The following is a 25,204-nucleotide window of genomic DNA, read 5'->3' on the forward strand; positions in this document are numbered from 1 at the left end:
ATGTCCTCTACGTCCTCTTTGTCCTCTATGTCCTCTACGTCCTCTACGTCCTCCACATCTTCTTTGTCCTCTACGTCCTCTACCTCTTCTACGTCCTCTTCGTCCTCTTTGTCCTCTACGTCCTCTACGTCCTCTACGTCCTCTACGTCCTCCACATCTTCTTTGTCCTATTCGTCCTCTACGTCCTCTTTGTCCTCTTTGTCCTCTATGTCCTCTACGTCCTCTACGTCCTCTTTGTCCTCTATGTCCTCTTTGTCCTCTATGTCCTCTACGTCCTCTACGTCCTCTTCGTCCTCTACGTCCTCTACGTCCTCTACGTCCTCTACGTCCTCTTTGTCCTCTTTGTCCTCTACGTCTTCTACGTCCTCTATGTCCTCCACATCTTCTTCGTCCTCTACGTCCTCTACCTCCTCTACGTCCTCTACCTCCTCTTTGTCCTCTACGTCCTCTACCTCCTCTACGTCCTCTACCTCTTCTACATCCTCTACCTCCTCTACCTCTTCTACGTCCTCTTTGTCTTCTTTGTCCTCTACGTCCTCTACCTCCTCTACGTCCTCTACGTCCTCTTCGTCCTCTACCTCTTCTACGTCCTTTACCTCCTCTACGTCCTCTTCGTCCTCTTCATCCTCTTTGTCCTCTACGTCCTCTACCTCCTCTACGGCCTCTACCTCTTCTACGTCCTCTACGTCCTCTACCTCTTCTACGTCCTCTACCTCCTCTACGTCCTCTTCGTCCTCTACGTCCTCTTTGTCCTCTACGTCCTCTACCTCTTCTACGTCCTCTACGTCCTCTACCTCTTCTACGTCCTCTACCTCCTCTACGTCCTCTTCGTCCTCTTCATCCTCTACGTCCTCTACCTCTTCTACGTCCTCTACGTCCTCTACCTCTTCTACGTCCTCTACGTCCTCTACCTCTTCTACGTCCTCTACCTCCTCTACGTCCTCTACCTCTTCTACGTCCTCTACGTCCTCTACCTCTTCTACGTCCTCTACCTCTTCTACGTCCTCTACGTCCTCTTTGTCCTCTTTGTCCTCTACGTCCTCTACCTCTTCTACGTCCTCTACCTCTTCTACGTCCTCTACCTCCTCTACCTCTTCTACGTCCTCTACCTCCTCTACGTCCTCTACCTCTTCTACGTCCTCTACGTCCTCTACCTCTTCTACGTCCTCTACCTCTTCTACGTCCTCTACGTCCTCTACCTCCTCTACGTCCTCTACGTCCTCTTCGTCCTCTACCTCTTCTACGTCCTCTACCTCCTCTACGTCCTCTTCGTCCTCTTTGTCCTCTACGTCCTCTACCTCCTCTACGGCCTCTACCTCCTCTACCTCCTCTACGGCCTCTACCTCTTCTACGTCCTCTACGTCCTCTACCTCCTCTACGTCCTCTACGTCCTCTTCGTCCTCTACCTCTTCTACGTCCTCTACCTCCTCTACGTCCTCTTCGTCCTCTTTGTCCTCTACGTCCTCTACCTCCTCTACGGCCTCTACCTCCTCTACCTCCTCTACGGCCTCTACCTCTTCTACGTCCTCTACGTCCTCTACCTCTTCTACGTCCTCTACCTCCTCTACGTCCTCTTCGTCCTCTTTGTCCTCTACGTCCTCTACCTCCTCTACCTCCTCTACGGCCTCTACCTCTTCTACGTCCTCTACGTCCTCTACCTCTTCTACGTCCTCTACGTCCTCTTCGTCCTCTTCGTCCTCTTTGTCCTCTACGTCCTCTACCTCTTCTACGTCCTCTACATCCTCTACCTCTTCTACGTCCTCTACCTCTTCTACGTCCTCTACCTCCTCTACGTCCTCTTCGTCCTCTTTGTCCTCTTTGTCCTCTACCTCCTCTACCTCTTCTACGTCCTCTACGTCCTCTACCTCCTCTACCTCTTCTACGTCCTCTACGTCCTCTACCTCTTCTACGTCCTCTACCTCCTCTACGTCCTCTACCTCTTCTACGTCCTCTACGTCCTCTACCTCTTCTACGTCCTCTACCTCTTCTACGTCCTCTACGTCCTCTACCTCTTCTACGTCCTCTACCTCTTCTACGTCCTCTACGTCCTCTACCTCTTCTACGTCCTCTACGTCCTCTACGTCCTCTACGTCCTCTACGTCCTCGACCTCCTCTACGTCCTCTACCTCTTCTACGTCCTCTACCTCCTCTACCTCTTCTACGTCCTCTACCTCTTCTACCTCTTCTACGTCCTCTACCTCCTCTACCTCTTCTACGTCCTCTTCGTCCTCTACGTCCTCTACCTCCTCTACCTCCTCTACGTCCTCTACCTCTTCTACGTCCTCTACCTCCTCTACCTCTTCTACGTCCTCTACGTCCTCTACCTCTTCTACGTCCTCTACCTCTTCTACGTCCTCTACCTCCTCTACGTTCTCTTCGTCCTCTTTGTCCTCTACGTCCTCTACCTCTTTTACGTCCTCTACCTCTTTTACGTCCTCTACGTCCTCTACCTCTTTTACGTCCTCTACGTCCTCTACCTCTTTTACGTCCTCTACCTCTTTTACGTCCTCTACGTCCTCTACCTCCTCTACGTCCTCTTCGTCCTCTTCGTCCTCTTTGTCCTCTACGTCCTCTACCTCTTCTACGTCCTCTACCTCTTCTACGTCCTCTACCTCCTCTACGTCCTCTTCGTCCTCTTTGTCCTCTACGTCCTCTACCTCTTCTACGTCCTCTACCTCTTCTACGTCCTCTTCGTCCTCTACGTCCTCTACCTCCTCTACGTCCTCTTCGTCCTCTTCGTCCTCTTTGTCCTCTACCTCCTCTACGTCCTCTTCGTCCTCTTCGTCCTCTTTGTCCTCTACGTCCTCTACCTCTTTTACGTCCTCTACCTCTTTTACGTCCTCTACGTCCTCTACCTCCTCTACGCCCTCTTCGTCCTCTTCGTCCTCTTTGTCCTCTACGTCCTCTACCTCTTTTACGTCCTCTACGTCCTCTACGTCCTCTTCCTCCTCTTCATCCTCTTTGTCCTCTTCTTATATGCAGTCTGTGATTCCGCCACTAGAGGTCGCCACAAGCAATACACTGAAACATAGGATTGTTTCAGCTAGGACGTCTTTCAAAGAACAGTTTCTACATCTTTTGAGAAATAGTAAAATCCTTCAGTCTTCTAGTTCATATCTCCTCACCCAACAAGAGGAGATCTAGATTTCCGTTTGGCTTAAAGAGCCGTCGATAGGAAGTGAAATGATGCCGTTTGAGCTCTGGGATTTGATTCTTATTGCCGCCCCCCCTCACTTTTACCCCGCGTGTTATCGTGCACATTAATCTGCGCCGTGGTCCCCGCGGCTCGGCTTAATGCGCCGCTCAATAATTGATAAAGGCGGAGCGGGGATCTGTTTTCTTAATGTCTCCAGGACGGCGGCGGACGCAAACAGCTCACAAATCACGCTGGAAACACGTTCAGAATTTAAATATCTCTGACGGCTAAACGCTCCGGCGGATCCTTTAATCTGCTCGTAAATCACAGCGCGGGGATCAGACACGCGGACCCACGCGGGCCGGGTCTTCTGGAGGATTTACACTAAGCGTCAATGTACTGAGGCAACTTCACACCAACAGCTGGGTGTGTGACTCGATTGCGTCATTCATTAACGCTCCTTCTTTCTGGAGGAACGGGAAACGTTTGTTCTGCGAGTTCTTTCTTTTATTTCAGATGGAAATATCCTGTCCCTCTTTTTATTCTGCTACACGTATCTGACTTGCAGTTACATGGGTTTAGATTGTGAACAATAGCAATATATTACACGCATTATAGGTCAATATACGCATAGTAAATTCTGAAATTAAATTAAAGTAAATTATCTCCTCAACCACAAGGCCTATTTGAATAATTAAAAAAATGTGTAAAATACAGAAAACCCTTGGGATCATAGATAATAAGTTCATATCTGTGTTACTGGTATATTGGTTTATTTGCACAGAAAAGGAACAAATATATATATATAATTTTTGCAAAGAAATAATAATTAAAAGTTGTATTTTCTAACTATATTTGCTATATATAACATAGCTCTGTATGGTAAGAGTATTTGTGCGAGTTTGGCTTTGATTCAGAGAAGTTAAGTATTTTCTATAATTATAGTTGTCTGCTAGAAATCTGCACATTCGGTCACTTGAATGATGAAGTGAAGAAAGATGAAGATCCCAGATGGAGTGCTTGATGAGACCAGGAAGTGATGTCCCTCATTGATCCTTGATCTGGATCTGAATGATCAGCCTCACTGTATGTCGCTGTCCGTGGTGCTGAAGCAGACGGACGCTTTAGGTCTTGGATCTGGAACATTCTCTTCACTACAAAGCTTCGACTGCAACAATGAATCAATTAGTCAACTATGAACATTATCGCCAACTATTCTAACAATCAGTTGTTGTTCATTATTTAAGAAAAGAAGTTAAATTATCAGATTCCAGCTTCTTAAATGTGAATGTTTTCTGGTTTCTTTGCTCCTCTGACTGATTATCTTTGACCTGTGGACAAAACCAAACCTGCGTTGTACTTTTGGAGAACGCTGATGGATATTTTTCACAATTTTTCTGACATTTTATAGATGAAACAATCATTATTTAATCCAGGAAATGATCTACGGATTTATCAACAGTGAAAATAGGAACGCTGGGATCATTTTTGAGATTTCAGAAACATGAAGTTAGTTGTGGAGCGTCCACAGACACATCTGTTGTACTCCTGATACTAGTACCACAGTACTAGTCCTACAGTACTACTAGTACTCACCGCCTCCCCCTCTCAGGTACCTGGTCCTGGAGCACGTGTCCGGGGGCGAGCTGTTCGACTACCTGGTGAAAAAAGGCCGGCTGACGCCGAAAGAAGCGCGAAAGTTCTTCAGACAGATCATCTCGGCGCTGGACTTCTGCCACAGCCACTCCATATGGTGAGATACATTATGATTATTCATGCTCATGCTGTGTGCTCTAATCATGTGTATTCCATACTCTCTCTCTCTCTCTCTCTCTCTCTCTCTCTCTCTCTCTCTCTCTCGTTGATTTGTTTAGAAACACATGAAACTCTTCACAGTGAAGGTTTGCAGGTAAAAGGGAGAAAGCGAGACAGTTGATCTTTTGCGGGCTCATGAAATATGTATTTCCAGGTATTATTATTTATTAAGAGAAGAGAGTTTTAATGTAGTCTAGACTAACTTCAAGTTTATCTGTGATTTAATCTTTTAAGAAAAATAACACAGAGTCAGTTTCTACTCAATTTAAAGATGAATAAACATCTTTAATCCTGTAAAGATGAATCCACGATAGAAATAAAACGATTTGAAGTCTGTCGGCGTTCATTAGTTCATGTCCTCGCCGTGTGCGACAAACAACGGCCTGCTCTTCATCCTCCTCTTCATCCTCCTCCCTCCTCTTCATCCTCCTGTTGTCATTAGGCTCGTTCCAGATGAGCCATTTCTGCGCAGAATCGATCGGCGGCGTTCGGCGCGCAATGCATGCTGGGTAGATTTGTGTCCGACTTGGTCTGACGTCATGCACACGTGGTCAACGATACTCTCACGAGATCAAGCCGGCTGTTGATTTCAGAGTCAGTCGCCGCAGTGGCTCTCCAACGACTGCGTGGCCCAGTGCATGATGGGAAACGCCTGGCTGTCGCCACATCAGAGAGCTGATTGGCTCTTAGATCTGACAGCAAACACCACGTGTTGTAGAAAATTATTATTTTATGTGTAGTTGTAATACTTAACGCTGGATTATTGACTATTAGTCTCATGTTTGATCTAAAAACATTTCTTGTGTGGTTGTTAATACAAAATCTTATTTATGTAATGTATTTCACAGGCAGACATAAAAAGACCAAAGGATGCAGCTACACACTAATTTTTACATAAATATATATATTAATAAACACATATAATAAATCCAAACTTGATCTGTAAACTACAAGTAAACAAAAGTTCGGAACTAACAGGAAGTACTTTTTTCCGTGACTTCCTGTGTTTACTTTGAAGGCAGCTGACAACTGTGAGACTTGATTGCAGTTTTTTGTCAACGCCTCCTGCTGCAGCCGCTGCTCTCGTCTGGATTCCAACCTCTGCTTCCTGTTTCCTCTGCTTCCTGTTTCCTCTGCTTCCTGTTTCCTCTGCTTCCTGCCGTCTAAACCTCTGCTTCCTGTTTCCTCTGCTTCCTGTTTCCTCTGCTTCCTGCCGTCTAAACCTCTGCTTCCTGTTTCCTCTGCTTCCTGTTTCCTCTGCTTCCTGCCGTCTAAACCTCTGCTTCCTGTTTCCTCTGCTTCCTGTTTCCTCTGCTTCCTGCCGTCTAAATCTCTGCTTCCTGTTTCCTCTGCTTCCTGTTTCCTCTGCTTCTTGCCGTCTAAACCTCTGCTTCCTGTTTCCTCTGCTTCCTGCCGTCTAAATCTCTGCTTCCTGCTTCCTCTGCTTCCTGTTTCCTCTGCTTCCTGTTTCCTCTGCTTCCTGTTTCCTCTGCTTCCTGCCGTCTAAATCTCTGCTTCCTGTTTCCTCTGCTTCCTGTTTCCTCTGCTTCCTGCCGTCTAAATCTCTGCTTCCTGTTTCCTCTGCTTCCTGTTTCCTCTGCTTCCTGCCGTCTAAACCTCTGCTTCCTGTTTCCTCTGCTTCCTGTTTCCTCTGCTTCCTGCCGTCTAAATCTCTGCTTCTTGTTTCCTCTGCTTCCTGTTTCCTCTGCTTCCTGCCGTCCTGCAGCCACAGAGATCTGAAGCCGGAGAACTTGTTGCTGGACGAGAAGAACAACATCCGGATAGCGGACTTCGGCATGGCGTCTCTGCAGGTCGGGGAGAGTCTGCTGGAGACCAGCTGTGGGTGAGTGCTCCGTCCTGAAATAAACATTTGTCAACAGGCAAATAAGAAAATATTTAGAAGTATTACTAACGTCAGACACTAGGGTTGTACACAATGTTAGGAGTACCAGTGAGAAGTAGGAGGTACTTTGGAATCGAGGCCGTTTCACGTTGCGTAATAATAATAATGCCCATCAGGGAGAGCAAGTTAGTTACATGATGATGATGATGATGATGATGATGATGAAGGTCCACCTGCCTGTGTAACGCTGTGCCTCTGCTCCTCTCAGGTCTCCTCACTACGCCTGCCCAGAGGTGATCAGGGTGAGTGCTTCTCCCTGAAAGGCCGTTGCATCATCATCCTCATCTTCATCTTCCTCACCCCCAGTGGGTGGAAACACACTTTAACACATCAGCTGTTGAGGGCATCTCTTTGTTCACTTCCTGTTTCTCCTGAGGACCCACGATGTCTCTTCATTCCTTTAACATTCATTCAAAGTGTTTTAGAGCGCTCGCTTGCTTTTATTTTGAAAGGGACTTTTTTTTCTTTCTTTTATTTATTGTTGGTCATAAAGAGAATGAGTTTGATTATTTAACTCTCTCTCTCTCTCTCCCTCCCTCTCTCTCCCTCTCTCTCCCTCCCTCTCTCTCCCTCTCCCTCCCTCTCCCTCTCCCTCTCCCTCTCCCTCTCTCTCCCTCTCCCTCCCTCTCCCTCTCCCTCTCTCTCCCTCCCTCTCCCTCCCTCTCCCTCTCCCTCCCTCTCCTTCTCCCTCCCTCTCCCTCTCTCTCCCTCCCTCTCTCTCTCTCAGGGAGAGAAGTATGATGGGAGGAAAGCAGACGCGTGGAGTTGTGGAGTCATCCTGTTTGCACTTCTAGTGGTGAGTAAACAAATGACCTCGTTGTTGTTGTTGTTGTTGTTGTTATTACGTCACGAAGCTGAAAGTTATTATATCATCATCGTCCTCAGGGTTCAGGCAGGGTGTCCTTTATGATTATTATTATTATTTGTATTGTTATTATTATCTTTATTTATATTTATCCAAATTAATAAAACAGACAAAACATGAATCATCAGGTAAAAAATAAAAACACCTATGGTGTAAACAAATTAATATGATATAAAAATATGAAAATACTAATATTTTGAGGACGTCTCTAAAGCCAGAAACTCGTATCTATATGAACTCGTACATTCTCAAGCTGTTACACTGAATACTCGTTATTAATGACATCATTCTGACGCCACATCTGTGAGAGTAGAAGTCACGTTAGCATGCTAGCTAATGTTAACGAGTTAGCATGCTACGGAGCGGAAAACACACACAGTCACGAGGAGACGGTCTCCTCCACTTAACCAACATGGTGGCCATCTGGCTACGAGGAGGAGGAGCATCAGGGCTGGAGAACAGACACACACATGACACACACATGACACACACAAGAGACACACATGACACACACAAGAGACACACATGAGACACACATGACACACACATGACACACACATGACACACACATGACACACACATGACACACACATGACACACACATGAGACACATGAGACACACACACACACATGAGACACACACAAGAGACACACATGAGACACAGACACACACATGAGACACACGAGACACATGAGACACAGACACACACATGAGACACACATGAGACACATGAGACACAGACACACACATGAGACACAGACACACACATGAGACACACACAAGAGACACACATGAGACACACACACACACATGAGACACACGAGACACAGACACACACATGAGACACACACACACACATGAGACACACGAGACACAGACACACACATGAGACACACACACACACATGAGACACACGAGACACAGACACACACATGAGACACACACACACACATGAGACACACACACACACATGAGACACAGACACACACATGAGACACACGAGACACAGACACACACATGAGACACACACACACACATGAGACACACGAGACACAGACACACACATGAGACACACTGAGACACACGAGACACAGACACACACATGAGACACACACACACACATGAGACACACACACACACACACATGAGACACACACACACACATGAGACACACGAGACACAGACACACACATGAGACACACACACACACATGAGACACACGAGACACAGACACACACATGAGACACACACACACACATGAGACACACGAGACACAGACACACACATGAGACACACACACACACATGAGACACACACACACACATGAGACACACGAGACACAGACACACACATGAGACACACACACACACATGAGACACACACACACACATGAGACACAGACACACACATGAGACACACGAGACACAGACACACACATGAGACACACACACACACATGAGACACACGAGACACAGACACACACATGAGACACACTGAGACACACGAGACACAGACACACACATGAGACACACACACACACATGAGACACACACACACACACACATGAGACACACACACACACATGAGACACACGAGACACAGACACACACATGAGACACACACACACACATGAGACACACGAGACACAGACACACACATGAGACACACACACACACATGAGACACACGAGACACAGACACACACATGAGACACACACACACACATGAGACACACACACACACATGAGACACACGAGACACAGACACACACGAGACACACACACACACATGAGACACACGAGACACAGACACACACATGAGACACACTGAGACACACGAGACACAGACACACACATGAGACACACACACACACATGAGACACACACACACACACACATGAGACACACGAGACACACACACACACATGAGACACACACACACACACACATGAGACACACGAGACACAGACACACACATGAGACACACACACACACATGAGACACACACACACACACACATGAGACACGCACACACACATGAGACACACACACACATGAGACACACACACACACACACATGAGACACACACACACACATGAGACACACACGCTGACAATGTGACGCTGTTGGGAGGCGAACGAATGAAACGCACCTCTATTGAAACTACAGATCAGATCATGGGTTTCTGATAAAATGAAGCTCTCACAGTGAACACTTTGTTGGCATGTTAAAGTCTCCTTGTGTCCTGACTCCTGACTCCTCGTCTCCTGACTCCTGTCTCCTGTCTCCTCGTCTCCTCGTCTCCTCCAGGGCGCTCTTCCGTTTGACGATGACAACCTGAGGAACCTCCTGGAGAAGGTGAAGCTGGGCGTGTTCCACATGCCTCACTTCATCCCTCCGGACTGCCAGAGCCTCCTGAAGGGGATGATCCAGGTGGACGCCGGCAAGAGGCTCACCGTAAGCTCCTCCCCTTTTCACAAGTTACCTGCACCGCACCAGCTGACCAGCTGGGGCACTGTTCTGTCACGTTATTAATATAATATGATAAACACGCCTCTCTGTGGGCTTCACTTCTAATGTCTCTTTCCTCTGATTGCTGCAGCTGGAGCAGATCCAGAAGCACACGTGGTATCTGTAAGTACATCTGTGTGTGTGTGTGTGTGTGTGTGTGTGTGTGTGTGTGTGTGTGTGTGTGTGTGTGTGTGTGTGTGCGTCTGTGTTGTGTGTGTTCATGTTCACAACCAGGTCGCTAATGCAGAATAATAAAGCTCTCATCAGGTCTCTGAATCTAAATCAAGAAAAGTAGAGTCATTTATATATACTTCTATACAACCAGAGGAGTCGCCCCCTGGTGGTCAGGAGAGAGAATGCAGCTTTAACACATGAAGCATAGACTTCTATACAACCAGAGGAGTCGCCCCCTGGTGGTCAGGAGAGAGAATGCAGCTTTAACACATGAAGCATAGACTTCTATACAACCAGAGGAGTCGCCCCCTGGTGGTCAGTAGAGAGAATGCAGCTTTAACACATGAAGCATAGACTTCTATACAACCAGTGGAGTCGCCCCATGGTGGTCAGTAGAGAGAATGCAGCTTTAACACATGAAGCATAGACTTCTATACAACCAGAGGAGTCACCCCCTGGTGGTCGGGAGAGAGAATGCAGCTTTCAAGTTCCTCGAATAAAGTTTTGGGGAATTTGAAGGACGGTCAACGAATGCAAAAGCCAGCTGTCTGTAGCTAGATGTTGTTGTTGTGGTTTTCCAAGTCCATTGCGTGCGTCTGTGTCTGTGCAGAGCTGGGAAGAACGAGCCGGAGCCGGAGCAGCCGGTGCCCAGGAAGGTGGCCATCAGGAGTCTGGCTGCAGCCGAGGAGATCGACCCCGACGTCCTGGAGAGCATGCACTCCCTGGGCTGCTTCAGGGACAAGGACAAGCTGAGCAAAGACCTGCTGTCTGACGAGTGAGTGAGGAGGAGGAGGAGGAGGAGGAGGAGGAGGAAGATCAGAGGGAGAGGGATGGGGCTGTCTCTGAAACATAGCAGACGGCAGAGGAAGTGTCACTTTGATGAATCCTTCTGTTTAACGTGTCGCCGGTTGATGGAGCGTCTTAACCAGCGCCTCTCCTCCCTCCAGGGAAAACCAGGAGAAGATGATCTACTTCCTGCTGCTGGACCGCAAGGAGAGGTACCCGAGCCACGAGGACCAGAACCTGCCGCCTCGCAGCGAGATCGGTAAAACAGGCGTCGTTTGATTTAGCATGTTAGTGTAGCGACTTAGCCTTTAGCTCTACAGACAAGAAAAGTATAGTTATACATAACTTAAATACCAGGAAACAAAAAAGGACCATACCATAAGGGCAATGAATACATCGAAAACAAACAAATAATATAAAATGTTTCCTTGTCGTCGTTTAATTTAGCACGTTAGCTTAGCGACTTAGCCTTTAGCTCAAACTTCCCCTGCCTTCATTTGAACACATCTCATATTCTCCATGTATATATCAAATATTGTGTATCAAATATTGATATATTTCATGTTTTAAAAAAAAGCAGACGGGCTTCGTTTGATTCAGCACATTAGCGTTGCGACTTAGCCTTTAGCTCAAACGTCCCCTGCATTTGAACAAAAGGAACTTTCTCTTCTTCCAGAAGTCTGCAAATATGTCGTCTCCATGTATATTTCAAATATTGTATTTCATGTTTTTAAGAAAAACAGACGGAAGAGCAGATAAAAAAGCATTCGGAGTATCAGACAAGGGCAGATTAGCGTGTCTCAACTCATCTGTTCACTGGATGTATATATATATATATATATACATATATACATATATACATATAAATATATTAGTTTAAACGTTGTGTTGAACCCAAACCTTTGGCCCCTCAGCCGACCCTCCCAGGAAGCGCGTGGACTCGCCCATGCTGAGCCGCCACGGGAAGCGGCGGCCGGAGAGGAAGTCCATGGAGGTGCTGTGCGTCACGGAGGGCGGGTCCCCAGTGCCGGTGAGACGGGCCATCGACATGGCAACCCACGGCCAGAGGTGAGCGAGAGAGAGAAAGGGAGAGAGAGAGAGAGAGAGAGAGACGAGCATGTGTGTCGTTGAGCATGCACACACACACAACACACAAACACACACACACACACACACACATACATTGAGGTCTAGCTGGTGGTGCTCTTAAATGACGTATTTAATCTCAGTGAAATAAAGGGAGGAGGTTCGAATTAAAGTATCAAAGTCAATGCCACGACCTCTAGCCGACCTCTAGCCGGCCTCTAGCCGGCCTCTAGCCGACCTCTAGCCGGCCTCTAGCCGGCCTCTAGCCGACCTCTAGCCGGCCTCTAGCCGACCTCTAGCCGGCCTCTAGCCGACCTCTAGCCGGCCTCTAGCCGACCTCTAGCCGGCCTCTAGCCGACCTCTAGCCGGCCTCTAGCCGAACTCTAGCCGGCCTCTAGCCGACCTCTAGCCGGCCTCTAGCCGACCTCTAGCCGGCCTCTAGCCGAACTCTAGCCGGCCTCTAGCCGACCTCACAGCGGCGGCTGTAAATCCTTCCCTCCTTCACCCGAAGCTGCGGTTAAATACGGGACGTGTGCGGCACGAACTCCCTCTGTTCGATTATCGTTCTTTAAAAAATATATATTTTTATGTTTAAATGCACCGTGACCAACGACCTTCATGTGACCTTCATGTGTGTTTTCTGAGCGACTGAAAGCATCTTCTGTTGGCTGAAGCTGCTTCTCCTCTCCGGGTCCAAGTCATCGACTCGAGCCACACGATTGGTTGTTGGTTTTAATGTTTGATTGGCCAGTTTTCATATCCTTTGTGTCATTTATTTATTGTCATTATTTCAGCAACAGGACTTTAGCCTGCAGAGACTCGTTCTTTTGGGGGTTTTGACGCAGTTCGTTGTTTAATCTGACAAAAGGTTGAGTTTACCAATTTAAAAAAATAGCTTCGTAAGAATGAGTGGAAGATAACGGTTAGAAAACATGCAAAAATGTGCTTTTGAAAATGATTATCTGTGATATAAAGTATACATGAAAACCTTATGAGGCCTCTTTTTATAACGGTATCAACAGATGCAAAAATAAAAGCCTTGTGTTCATTTAATACCATGATTGAAACAGAGAGGTTTCATTTTCATATTTTCATTCTCATATTATGTTTAATAATTTGTTATGAAAGCGTGTTAATAGGATGTAATTTTTTTTAAGTACTTTGAAGAATTAGTGTGAGGCAACAGAGACAATGCGAAACAAGATTTTGATGAAAAGGAGTAATAATTTAAGGCAATAACCACCAAATAAAAGATAAAAGGATGATGTCACATAAAAGGGGATGAAGCTGCAATTTGTATAAAAAAATACAGATTTTGATCCTCTAATCTGACATTGTGACAGAAGTTCAGCATTTATCCCAAAGTTTGTGCTAATTGAACCGTTAAAAACCTCGTTAATGATGCGCGGCACCATTTATTTGGGGATTTATTCTCTAAACTGTCCGCTAAAGGTCAGCGGTTCAAAAAGCAGAGCGGTAAATCTGATCTGACATCAGAGTCTGAACCCGTCACAGTGAGACAGAGTCATTTCACACGCAGGAAGATTCACCAGAAGGTCACAAGTAGAAGATCTGAGTTCAGATCTGTCTCTTTAATGGAGAAATGAACCCATGTTGTGCTGGAGATAGAACCCTCAAGTGATGCTGAGTAACACCAATGAGAACCGTCACGACTTCGTCTTCTAGAGAACAGAAACATGAAGTTAAGATGTCGCCAGGTTTTGATAAAACACACCAGACGAGATATTTATAGTTGGAGACGAATATGAAAGACTCAGAACATCGAGGAGTAAAAACTGAGACAAAAGGTTTTGTTCTAAATTAAAACTTGTTTTTTTTGTGCAAATGTAACCATCCAATAACTCCAACATGAATTCAGAACCATATGACAAACATGTAGAACCATCCAGCTGCAGGTTCTATAGTAGGTTCTTCGTGGCCTTTTAAAGAACCAGTTAAGAACCGTCTGTTGGCTCCTCCTCCTCCTGCTGCCAATCATAAGCGCTCTTTATTGATATTTAATTGCAAAAGTCTCACGTGTGCTTTTAAATTGTGTGTCCTCCACCATTAACAAAAAGAAGGAGGAGCCTAATCGAGCGACACAATAACCAGCGATGACGTTCCCTAGCGGCGTTTCCTCTCGTAGGGTCTCTCCTCACTGGGGTTCAGCAGGAAGGAGTGGGTTAGGGTTTGAGTTAGGGCTAGAGGGTTATGGTTTGGGTTAGGGTTATGGTTATGTCCAGAGGGTTTGAGTTAGGGGGTTACGGTAGGGATCTAGAGGGTTATGGTTTGGGCTAGGGTTATGGTTATGTCTAGAGGGTTTGAGTTAGGGGGTTACGGTAGGGATCTAGAGGGTTAGAGGTTTGGGTTAGGTTTGAGTTAGGGTCATAGGGTTATGGTTATGTCTAGAGGGTTTGGGTTAGGTTTGAGTTAGGGTCATAGGGTTATGGTTATGTCTAGAGGGTTTGGGTTAGGTTTGAGTTAGGGTCATAGGGTTATGGTTATGTCTAGAGGGTTTGGGTTAGGTTTGAGTTAGGGTCATAGGGTTATGGTTATGTCTAGAGGGTTTGGGTTAGGTTTGAGTTAGGGTCATAGGGTTATGGTTATGTCTAGAGGGTTTGGGTTAGGTTTGAGTTAGGGTCATAGGGTTATGGTTAGGTCTAGAGGGTTTGGGTTAGGTTTGAGTTAGGGTCATAGGGTTATGGTTAGGTCTAGAGGGTTTGGGTTAGGTTTGAGTTAGGGTCATAGGGTTATGGTTAGGTCTAGAGGGTTTGGGTTAGGTTTGAGTTAGGGTCATAGGGTTATGGTTAGGTCTAGAGGGTTTGGGTTACAGGGTTGTGGTTGTTTGGGTTAGGGGGTTAGGATTCGGGTGACCAGCCGACTCCTGCACGCCCCCTCCCCTCCCCCTCCTCTCCCCCTCCCCTCCCCCTCCCCTTCCCCTTCCCCTTCCCGTTCCCCCTCCCGGCCTCTGGGTTCTGTGCATGAACGTTGATTTCTTCTTCTTTGTCGTCTGGAGCTCAAAGTTGTAGCACGTTTTTGGTTTGTTTTCTGATGCATGCTCAACATTTAGGATTCCCCTGATGTGACGACCTTTTCTGTCTGTCTCTTGGTTCCCCCCCCCCCCCCCCCTCTTTTTTTGTATTGTAGCAAATCTGTGTTCAGTAAAAGCTTGGATATCACAAACGCTAACTGCAGCAAGGAAGAAAGGTATTGGTCCGTTTCTTGTTTGTGTTTGTCGTGTCAGATCCATGTTGTTAGTTTAGTGTTTGTCTCACTTTTACATGTTATTTATGTTATCTTATGAGCCCCAGGGCAGAACTCTTCATCTCCAAGTCCTCGTACTCCCATGAATCGATAACAGAGCCTCTGATGTGACGGAGCAAAAAGAACGGCACAGCCTTATAAGAGCATATAGGTCCATTTTACATGTTTATAACACATTTCATCCATAAATATTAACATAAACCATAAATATGACGCGAGAGGACTCGAAAGTGACTTGAGAGTGCTCCCCAAGTTCTGGAAATATCAATTTCCATATCCCTAGCTTGATGCCACAACACATACCAACACATTCCTTGTGAGACAAAACCTCAGCAAGATATCAATCACATTCCAGCCAAAACACTGAAATATGACTTACTTATGGATAAGCGATACTTGCTTGGTATGTATTGTACTTACTTATGGATAAACCATACTTGGTATGTATTGTACTTACTTATGGATAAACCATACTTGGTATGTATTGTACTTACTTATTGATAAACCATACTTGGTATGTATTGTACTTACTAATGGATAAACCATACTTGGTATGTATTGTACTTACTTATGGATAAACTATACTTGCTTGGTATGTTTTGGTGCATCTGCTTGAGCAGAGCCCCTCTGTTGTGGAACCAGAGGCGTTCAAGGTCCAGGAAGAAAGTTAGGCCATTTTGTCTCTCAGCAGATCTAAACCTACGGCTCACGAAATCTGCACTAAATTAATTAATACAAATATAAAACTTCACTTTGCACACTGTTAACATATAGTGCTATCTGATAGTAGAAAACAAGTGATATGCATCATTTCTTTTTTTCTTTCCTGTGTTCTATCATCAACCAATAAACCAGTAACACATATACTGCTATAAGAACCTCTTAACTGGTCTCACAAGTGCTTTCTGTATCTTATTCCTTTTGAAAGTATTCAAACAGCCCTTGTGGTTGAGGAGATATTCTGTGTTTAGTACGGGGACGCAAACCATTCAAAATTCTTTAGAAAAAAGGCTCAACGGTTAAAAGCGAACAGCATCATGTATACATGAGCTGTGACACTTCTGAGTAAAACCAGAGTTTGATCACATCTACCAGAAATATAAATGAAGCCTTTGCTGCCCGACGATGAGTCGAGAATCATAGTCTAGACGTTTTTTTAACGTTCATATTGAAGAAACAGTCAAAACACTCGACTGAGTTCCTGCCGAGAGAATCTGTGAAATCACAAAAGTAGAACACACACTTTCCTCTTTGCCGCCGCTCCCTTCAGCCCTCCAGGGCGAGAGAGCATTTTTTTAGGTCAACTTAAAAAATATATATATTCTGTTTCCATCTCCACTCCTCATTGTCAGTGTGTGTGTGTGTGTGTGTGTGTGTGTGTGTGTGTGTGTGTTTTGTATGAGGGAAGCATTTCGTCTGCAGCCTCCCTGTGTGGTTGACCTTGTGCCGGGGAGCAAAACATAAAATAATAAATACAAATATTAATAATAATAATAATAATAATAATGATAAGCAGGAACAAAATGGCCACCATCACCAACTGAACACATTCATGAGCTCCAAATGAAACGACGACAACGCTGCGAACGCTAATTTAATGCCAGTGATGTGTGTCCTCTTTGTGTGTGTGTGTGTGTGTGTGTGTGTGTGTGTGTGTGTGTGTGTGTGTGTCTTCAAGCATATTTAATTATGATTTACTGTTTTCATTTTTCTCTTGTAACAAAGCCAAATTGTCTACGGGCAATTAAATCCCAAAGTCTTCAATGACATCAGCAAGCCTGTGTGGGTATTGGTTAAAGAGAGAGAGAGAGAGAGAGAGAGAAAGAGAGAGAGAGAGAGATGAGAGAGGGAGAGGAGGACGAAGATATGAAAAGTTAATGAAACGTAAATGAAAAATGGAAAAGCTCAATATTTCAGCGTCTGTGTGTGTGTCTGTGTGTGTCTCAACTATTCTATTGACTCAAAGCCAGGATGTTGTTTGTGTCAGCTAATGCTAATGCTAATCACTCTCTCTCATGTGTGTGTCTGCAGATCGCGGTCCATCAGCGGCGCGTCCTCCGGCCTCTCCACCAGCCCGCTCAGCAGCCCCCGGGTGAGTCTGCTCCGCCCCACGCACCCATTTGTTTTTTTACCCACAATGCACCTCACTGGCTGTTGTTCCCGCTCGCTCATCGGAAGCTCATGCTCACCTCCTCTGTGGACTCCATCATGAGCCGGTTAGCTAGATGTATATTCATATTGATATAAAGATAAGGCGTTTCTCATCATTCCTTCATGGTTTCTTTCTCGGCCGAGGCTAATACGTTAGCGCCTCACTCCACCCAGTTATACATTAGCGCCTCACTCCACTCAGCTATACGTTAGCGCCTCACTCCACTCAGCTATACGTTAGCGCCTCACTCCACTCAGCTATACGTTAGCGCCTCACTCCACTCAGCTATACGTTAGCGCCTCACTCTACCCAGCTAATACGTTATCGCCTCACTCCACCCAGCTATACATTAGCGCCTCACTCCACTCAGCTATACGTTAGCGCCTCGCTCCACTCAGCTGTACGTTAGCGCCTCGCTCCACTCAGCTATATGTTCGCGCCTCGCTCCACTCAGCTATAAGTTAGCGCCTCACTCCACTCAGCTATACGTTAGCGCCTCACTCCACTCAGCTATACGTTAGCGCCTCACTCCACTCAGCTCCACTATATTATTACAGTACACAATATTACTCTAACATATGTTTTATTTTTCTTGTTTCAAATCGTATTTTTGTTGAAAACCATATTGACTTGGGGCGATTCTAAAGGTTTAGTGTTTTTTATATGTTGAGCTTCTACTTAAATCACTGGTTTTGTGAATGGAGTCTGGTGAAGGGAACAAAGACAATAACTTATTATAAATACAATGTTCATTTAAACTCATAGAGATTATGTTTGTGTCTAAGATCGGTCAACAGCAGAACTTTACTTTGCAGAGTGTGTAGAAGTACATCAGTACTGTCCCTTTAAGTGGTGGAGCAGCTGTTTGTAGATTGTTGCATGAGGCCCTTTGTTCTGGAGGCTGGGGGTCACATGGTTGTGACCTCTGTCTCAGTGCTCTGACCTCTGTCTCAGTGCTCATTCATTCCACAGCATCGTGCATCAGCACTGTGCATGACTCTCTAGCCACGCCCCCAGCGAAGCTGAACCCTCGTTAGCTTCCTGAGCTGGTTTCACTTGCTGGTGACCAGGGATGCACCGAGCTGTCCGCCCATTGGAGGAGGGGGAGGGGCGGAGCCTCCGTCAGGTGGAGCTCAGGGACAAAAACATCTGTTTGTTAAACTCCAGGAAAACTATTTAAACTCAGGGGATCAACTTTAAAGTTATTATGTGATTCACTTTAAAATGAAAATTAAATAAAAAATTGAAAGTTGCATTTTTAGGCAATGAAATCGATTATAATGGCTAGCTTTAAACTTTAGATAAACGTGGACAAATATGAATATATGAATAAATACATAAATATCCATCCATTCATTATCCAAACCGCTTAATCCTGTTTAGGGTCAGGGTTCACCTGGACAGGTGTCCAGTATATCTCAGGGCTCATGTAGACAGATAACCATTCACACTCACAGCTACGGGACGTCTACAGTCCAGGTAACCTGAGCTGCATGTCTTGTGACTGTGGGAGGAAACCGGAGCACCCGGAGGAAACCCATGCAAACTCCCTCTAGCCGCTACACCACCAAATATATATAATATTATATATTTAGAGAACATCTTTGACATTTTAATCTTTGTCTTTGGTCATCAAAATACACGGCGACACAGTGCGTGTGGCTTGTTTTTTGCACAGGTTCATGAAAAAGCTGCAAAAAAAGAAAGAAGTTTGTGTTATAAAAAAAAAACACTAAATAAATCATGAAAAAACGCCCTCTATTGAAGGAGCGATCGCTTGTTTGGCACTTTAAAACAATCATTTCTGGACTTAATATATTTAAATAAAAACTATGTGTCAGGTGTCGTTTCGTTCCTGGCGTGTTGTCGGGTAGAATCTGTGCTTCTGGGTAAAAGGTGAGACGGCGAACAGGAAGCGGTCGATCTCGGTGCATCCCGACTGTCATGAATGCTCCACTGCTGCCTCCTGATTGGCTGATCACTCTGCTAATCGCATGCTCTGTTTTTTTCTTTCTTTCTTGCACTCTCACCACTTCCTGCCTGCTCCACCTCTCAACCCATCCGCTGCGCTGCTTTAAAAAAAATTCCCTGCTGTGTTTTTTTTTTATAAAAAAAAAAAAATCAATGGGAATATGTGGTGTTCCTCCGGCTTTTCTCATTGGCTGACTGCCGTCATGCGTCGCGGTGCATGGCCCAATTGCAGCCCACCCGGCGGTTCTTCGTCCCGCCCCAGTCCCCAGACCTGTGCCAGTCCCCCAACTGCAGCCCCACCCACTCCCCCGTCGAGGCCCGCCTCAATGGGGCGGGCCCGCGCGCGCCCCACTCCTACCAGCCAAAGATGGGGTCGCCCCTCATGCACCCCCGCACGCAGACCCTCCCCGCCAAGCCCAAAATGTCTGAGAAGCCCCTGCAGACTGCACGGTCCAACCCGCTCCCCGACACGGCCCAGAGCCCCACCGCCCCCAAGTCCGAGCCCTCCACGCCCTGCCGGCCGCCGGCGCCCGGCGTGCCCGGCAGCCCCCGGGTGAGGCGTCACCCTCCGCTCACTGTCCCGCCCAAGCTCTCCATCCCGCTCTCCCCCGCTTCGCCCCGCCGCCGCCACCACCACCACCACCTCCACCTGCACCCTGACCACAACGGCAAATCTGTCCCCGCCACGCAGGTGACCCCCCACCCCTCCCCCAGAGGGAGCCCCCTCCCAACCCCCAAAGGCACCCCGGTGCACACGCCCAAGGACAGCCCCGCCGGCACGCCCAGCCCGACGCCGCCACCCAGCCCGTCCATCGGCGGCATGCCCTGGAGGACGCGCCTCAACTCCATCAAGAACAGCTTCCTGGGCTCACCGCGCTTCCACCGCAGGAAAATGCAAGGTGAGGGGGCGGGGCTTAAGATGTTAACTCTTTGAGGGATTATCTCTTTAAGATATGATATTATCTCTTTACGATATTAACTCTTTAAGGTATTATCGCTTTATGGTATTATCTCTTTAAGATATTAACTCTTTAAGGTATACTCTTTAAGGTATTATCTCTTTAAGGTATTATCGCTTTATGGTATTATCTCTTTAAGATATTAACTCTTTAAGGTATTATCTCTCTAAGGTATTATTTCTTTAAGATATTAACTTTTTAAGGTATTATCTCTTTAAGGTATTATCTCTTTAAGGTATTATCTCTTTAAGGTATGATATTGTCTTTTTAAGATATTATCTCTTTAAGGTATTATCTCTTTAAGATATGATATTATCTCTTTAAGGTATTATCTCTTTAAGATATGATATTATCTTTTTATGATATTAACTCTTTAAGGTATTATCTCTTTAAGGTATTATCTCTTTAAGATATTAACTCTTTAAGGTATTCTCTCTTTCAGGTATTATCTCTTTGAGGTATTAACTCTTTAAGATATTAACTCTTTACGGTATTATCTTTTTAAGGTATTATCTCTTTAAGATATTATCTCTTTAAGGTATTATCTCTTTAAGGTATGATATTGTCTCTTTACGGTATTATCTCTTTGAGGTATTATCTCTTTAAGATATTATCTCTTTAAGGTATTATCTCTTTAAGGTATTATCCCTTTACGATATTATATCTTCCTTATCTGTACAATAACAGACTCAGCTGTTGCTTTATGCTTCAGACTGCACGCCTGTAGCTTAAGGGAATCAGAGTCAAACACTAGATAACAGGAAGTGCTGTCGGAACAGGAAGTGGGACATTTATTCATCTTTAGTTCAGGTTGAAATCTGAGACCAGCTCATCTGGATTATTTACAGTATTCATCTAACTCTGTGATCTTTGACCTCTCGCTGCCACAGTGCCCACCCAGGAGGACATGTCCAGCCTGACCCCAGACTCTTCTCCAGAGTGAGTACCAGTCTGCTGTAAGCAGCTGTTCTCAGACCAGCTGTTCCCAGACCAGCTGTTCTCAGACCAGCTACCAGCTGTTCTCAGACCAGCTGTTCTCAGACCAGTGTCTTTCTCCTGCAGACTGGCCAAGAAGTCGTGGTTCGGTAACTTCATCAACCTGGAGAAAGAGGAGCAGATCTTCATCGTGATCAGAGACAAACCGCTCAACTCCATAAAGGCCGACATCGTGCACGCCTTCCTCTCCGTGAGTCATCTTCTTCTTCTTCTTCTTCTTCTTCTTCTTTTTCTTCTTCTTCTTCTTCTTCTTCTTCTTCTTCTTCTTCTTTTTCTTCTTCTTCTTCTTCTTCTTTTTCTTCTTCTTCTTCTTCTTCTTCTTCTTCTTCTTCTTCTTCTTCTTCTTCTTCTTCACAGCAGGTCTGTTACGTATAGTCATAAATAGATATTTAGGATAGAGATGAATGAATGAATAAATCCAGTGTATGGATGGTTTTCATGAAGCTGCTACTGATGATTATAATGTTCACGCAAACAATGTGTATAGACACTTTAAACAATATTCATCAACCATTTACAAAGTATGATAAACATCTGTTGCAAATATGTTTAAAAAAAATTGTGTGCAAAAAATAAATAAGACGTTATAGCTAAAGATGAGTAAACATGAAGTTGAAGCTAAGTGTTCTCCTCTCCTCCCCCGCTCAGATCCCCAGTCTGAGCCACAGCGTGATCTCTCAGACCAGCTTTCGGGCCGAGTACAAGTCCTCGGCCGGCCCCACGGTGTTCCAGAAGCCGGTGAAGTTCCAGGTGGACATCACCTACACAGAGAGCAGCGGCGCCACCAAGGACCACGGCATCTACTCCGTCACCTTCACCCTGCTGTCGGGTAAACCGCTAGACAGAGAGAGGTCCGGGAAACCAACAGGGTTCCTGTGGACTCGAGTGAGACCAGATCCTGCTCCGCCCCCCTTCAGCGCGCTATACCCACAATGTGTTCCCTCAGTAAACATTGTGAACATGAGTTTGTGTCTCAGTCTCTAGTTTCAAGTCTTCTTCAATACAGCATGATGTTCATTTAGTAAATGATGGTCATTTAGAGTCAAACAGACCATAAAGCAGGGGATGATTTAGGGCGGGGCTACAAGGTGATTGACAGGTCGACACCTCACTCCTCTTCAACCTTCACTGGTTGCAAAAATCCAAAATGGCAACGGTGAAATCACTGAACTTGAGGCTTCAAAACGTCCACAAACCAGTTGGTGGCGTTAGGATACATGTATGTGGGTATCACCACAGGTCCCGTGATACGATATTATCACGATACGATATTATCACGATACGATATTATCACGATACGATATTATCACCGTACAATATTATCACGATATAATATTATCACGGTACAATATTATCACAATATAATATTATCACGATACGATATTATCACGATACAATATTATCACGATACGATATTATCACCGTACAATATTATCACGATATAATATTATCACGGTACAATATTATCACAATATAATATTATCACGATACGATATTATCACGATACAATATTATCACGGTACAATATTATCACGATACGATATTATCACGATACGATATTATCACCGTACAATATTATCACGATATAATATTATCACGGTACAATATTATCACAATATAATATTATCACGATACAATATTATCACGGTACAATATTATCACGATATAATATTATCACGGTACAATATTATCACAATATAATATTATCACGATACAATATTATCACCGTACAATATTATCACAATATAATATTATCACGATACGATATTATCACGATACGATATTATCACTATACAATATTATCACAATATAATATTATCACGATACGATATTATCACGATACGATATTATCACTATACAATATTATCACGATGTAATATTATCACGGTTCAATATTATCACAATATAATATTATCACGATGCGATATTATCACGATACGATATTATCATTAACTTAAACCAGTTGGATATTGGACACTAAACACACTTCTAGTGCTTCTAGAAGTGTGTTTAGGACAAAGATCTCATTGTGTCTCCAATATAGTTGTATCATCATGTCAGGCAGCAGGATTCTTCCTCACACGATGAAGGCAATGCAGAAACCTTCACGCTGATGACGCTGCTTGTTTCCTCTTCAGGTCCCAGCCGGCGCTTCAAGCGCGTGGTGGAGACCATCCAGGCCCAGCTGCTCAGCTCGGACCAGCCCGGCACGCAGCCCCAGATAGCGGGTAAGTTACCCCACAACCCCTAACCTTCCTCCTCCTCCTCTTCCTCCTCCTCCTCCTCCTCACAGCCTCCCTCCTTCCCGGCATCCTGGCACTCCTCACGGCACAGGCACCGCGGCTCGGACACGCTCCGCTCGGCTCACTGCTTTTAGCACACGGCATCTCCACGTGCATGCCCTGCCACATGCCATGGACACACACACACACACACACACACACACACACACACACACGGTAACGTGGTTCAGGGAGCTCTAGATGTACAGGAGGAGCTGTCCATCATCCAGCGTCTGACTCAGCAGAAACATTCACCGGAAAACGGATGTTTACGTAAAATAGAAAAAGAAAGAAGGAGAGGAAGGATTTCAGACAACATTCATACTTTTTTTTAAGGAAACCTACTTGGATTGGATATTTTTGGGGCTGCCTATCATGAGATGGACGGTTTATGAAAATATGGAAAGAAAAGAAAGAGTGACTGTGTGTTCTTAGTCCTGCTTGTAGTGTTGCTGTTGTATCTGTGGCTATTTACTTGATAAGGGTCCCCTCTGGTGGGTGACCGCAGAGCAAACTACAACACACACACACACACACACACCCACACGCACACACACTGAGGTGTTACTGGGAGAGAACCAGTACCCCTGCTCAGCTCCCACTACAGTCTAGGAGAGCCTGCAGCCTTTACACTCTGATAGTTTGGATGTTTTAAATACAGATTTGTAGAGTTTTTCCTTCATAGACGTTGAGTCCTATGAGACAGTTGAGACCGAGGCTACAAAACAACAAACCAACAGCAAATGTAATAATTCAGCAGGGATTACTAGCAGAGCATATCCAGGATATTAGCTCCAGATGTACTGTAGTAATGCAGTTCAAATGCTGTTAAAATGCTGCTATAATTGAGCTATAATATGGTTTTAATGCAGTTAAAATGCAGCTATAATGTCAGAACTCGGGTCCCAGTGGTACTGAAACTAGACTCTCCAAAGATCCAAACTATCAGTCCAGTCACCAACAGATGGAACCGCTATCAGGCTGCGAACGCACGACCTTCAGTCACCTCCACCGCGGAGATGTGCCGGTTACCCACATCTCTCTCTCTCTCTCTCTCCTCTCCTCTCTCTCTCCTCTCTCTCCTCTCTCTCTCTCTCTTCCTCTGGTCTCTCTCTCTCTCCTCTGGTCTCTCTCTTCTCTCTCTCTCTCTCTCTCTCTCTCTCTCTCTGGTCTCTCTCTCTCCTCTGGTCTCTCTCTCTCTCTCTCTCTCTCTCTCTCTCTCTCTCTCTCTCTCTCTCTCTCTCTCTCTCTCTCTCTCTCTCCTCTCCTCTGGTCTCTCTCTCCTCTGGTCTCTCTCTCTCTCT

General features: G+C 45.4%; 1 protein-coding gene across 1 annotated transcript in view; it reads left to right on the forward strand.

The window, feature by feature from the left end:
• The window catches only part of LOC306747976 (serine/threonine-protein kinase BRSK2-like), a gene marked incomplete at both ends in the record, with an annotated part of 78,226 nt that overhangs the window by 49,039 nt on the left and 3,983 nt on the right, over positions 1-25,204 (forward strand). The window contains 15 exons of the mRNA XM_079231083.1: positions 4,749-4,889; positions 6,678-6,794; positions 7,063-7,096; positions 7,582-7,650; positions 10,030-10,176; positions 10,322-10,353; positions 11,015-11,179; positions 11,352-11,449; positions 12,105-12,258; positions 17,572-17,632; positions 20,355-20,562; positions 21,513-21,561; positions 21,685-21,808; positions 22,267-22,447; positions 23,757-23,846. Of these exons, the coding sequence (XP_079087209.1) occupies positions 4,749-4,889; positions 6,678-6,794; positions 7,063-7,096; positions 7,582-7,650; positions 10,030-10,176; positions 10,322-10,353; positions 11,015-11,179; positions 11,352-11,449; positions 12,105-12,258; positions 17,572-17,632; positions 20,355-20,562; positions 21,513-21,561; positions 21,685-21,808; positions 22,267-22,447; positions 23,757-23,846 (1,670 nt within the window). The remainder of the gene's footprint in view (positions 1-4,748; positions 4,890-6,677; positions 6,795-7,062; positions 7,097-7,581; positions 7,651-10,029; positions 10,177-10,321; positions 10,354-11,014; positions 11,180-11,351; positions 11,450-12,104; positions 12,259-17,571; positions 17,633-20,354; positions 20,563-21,512; positions 21,562-21,684; positions 21,809-22,266; positions 22,448-23,756; positions 23,847-25,204) is intronic.

This window comes from Taurulus bubalis (genome assembly GCF_910589615.1).
Source record: "Taurulus bubalis genome assembly, chromosome: 15".
Taxonomy (NCBI): Eukaryota; Metazoa; Chordata; class Actinopteri; order Perciformes; family Cottidae; genus Taurulus; species Taurulus bubalis.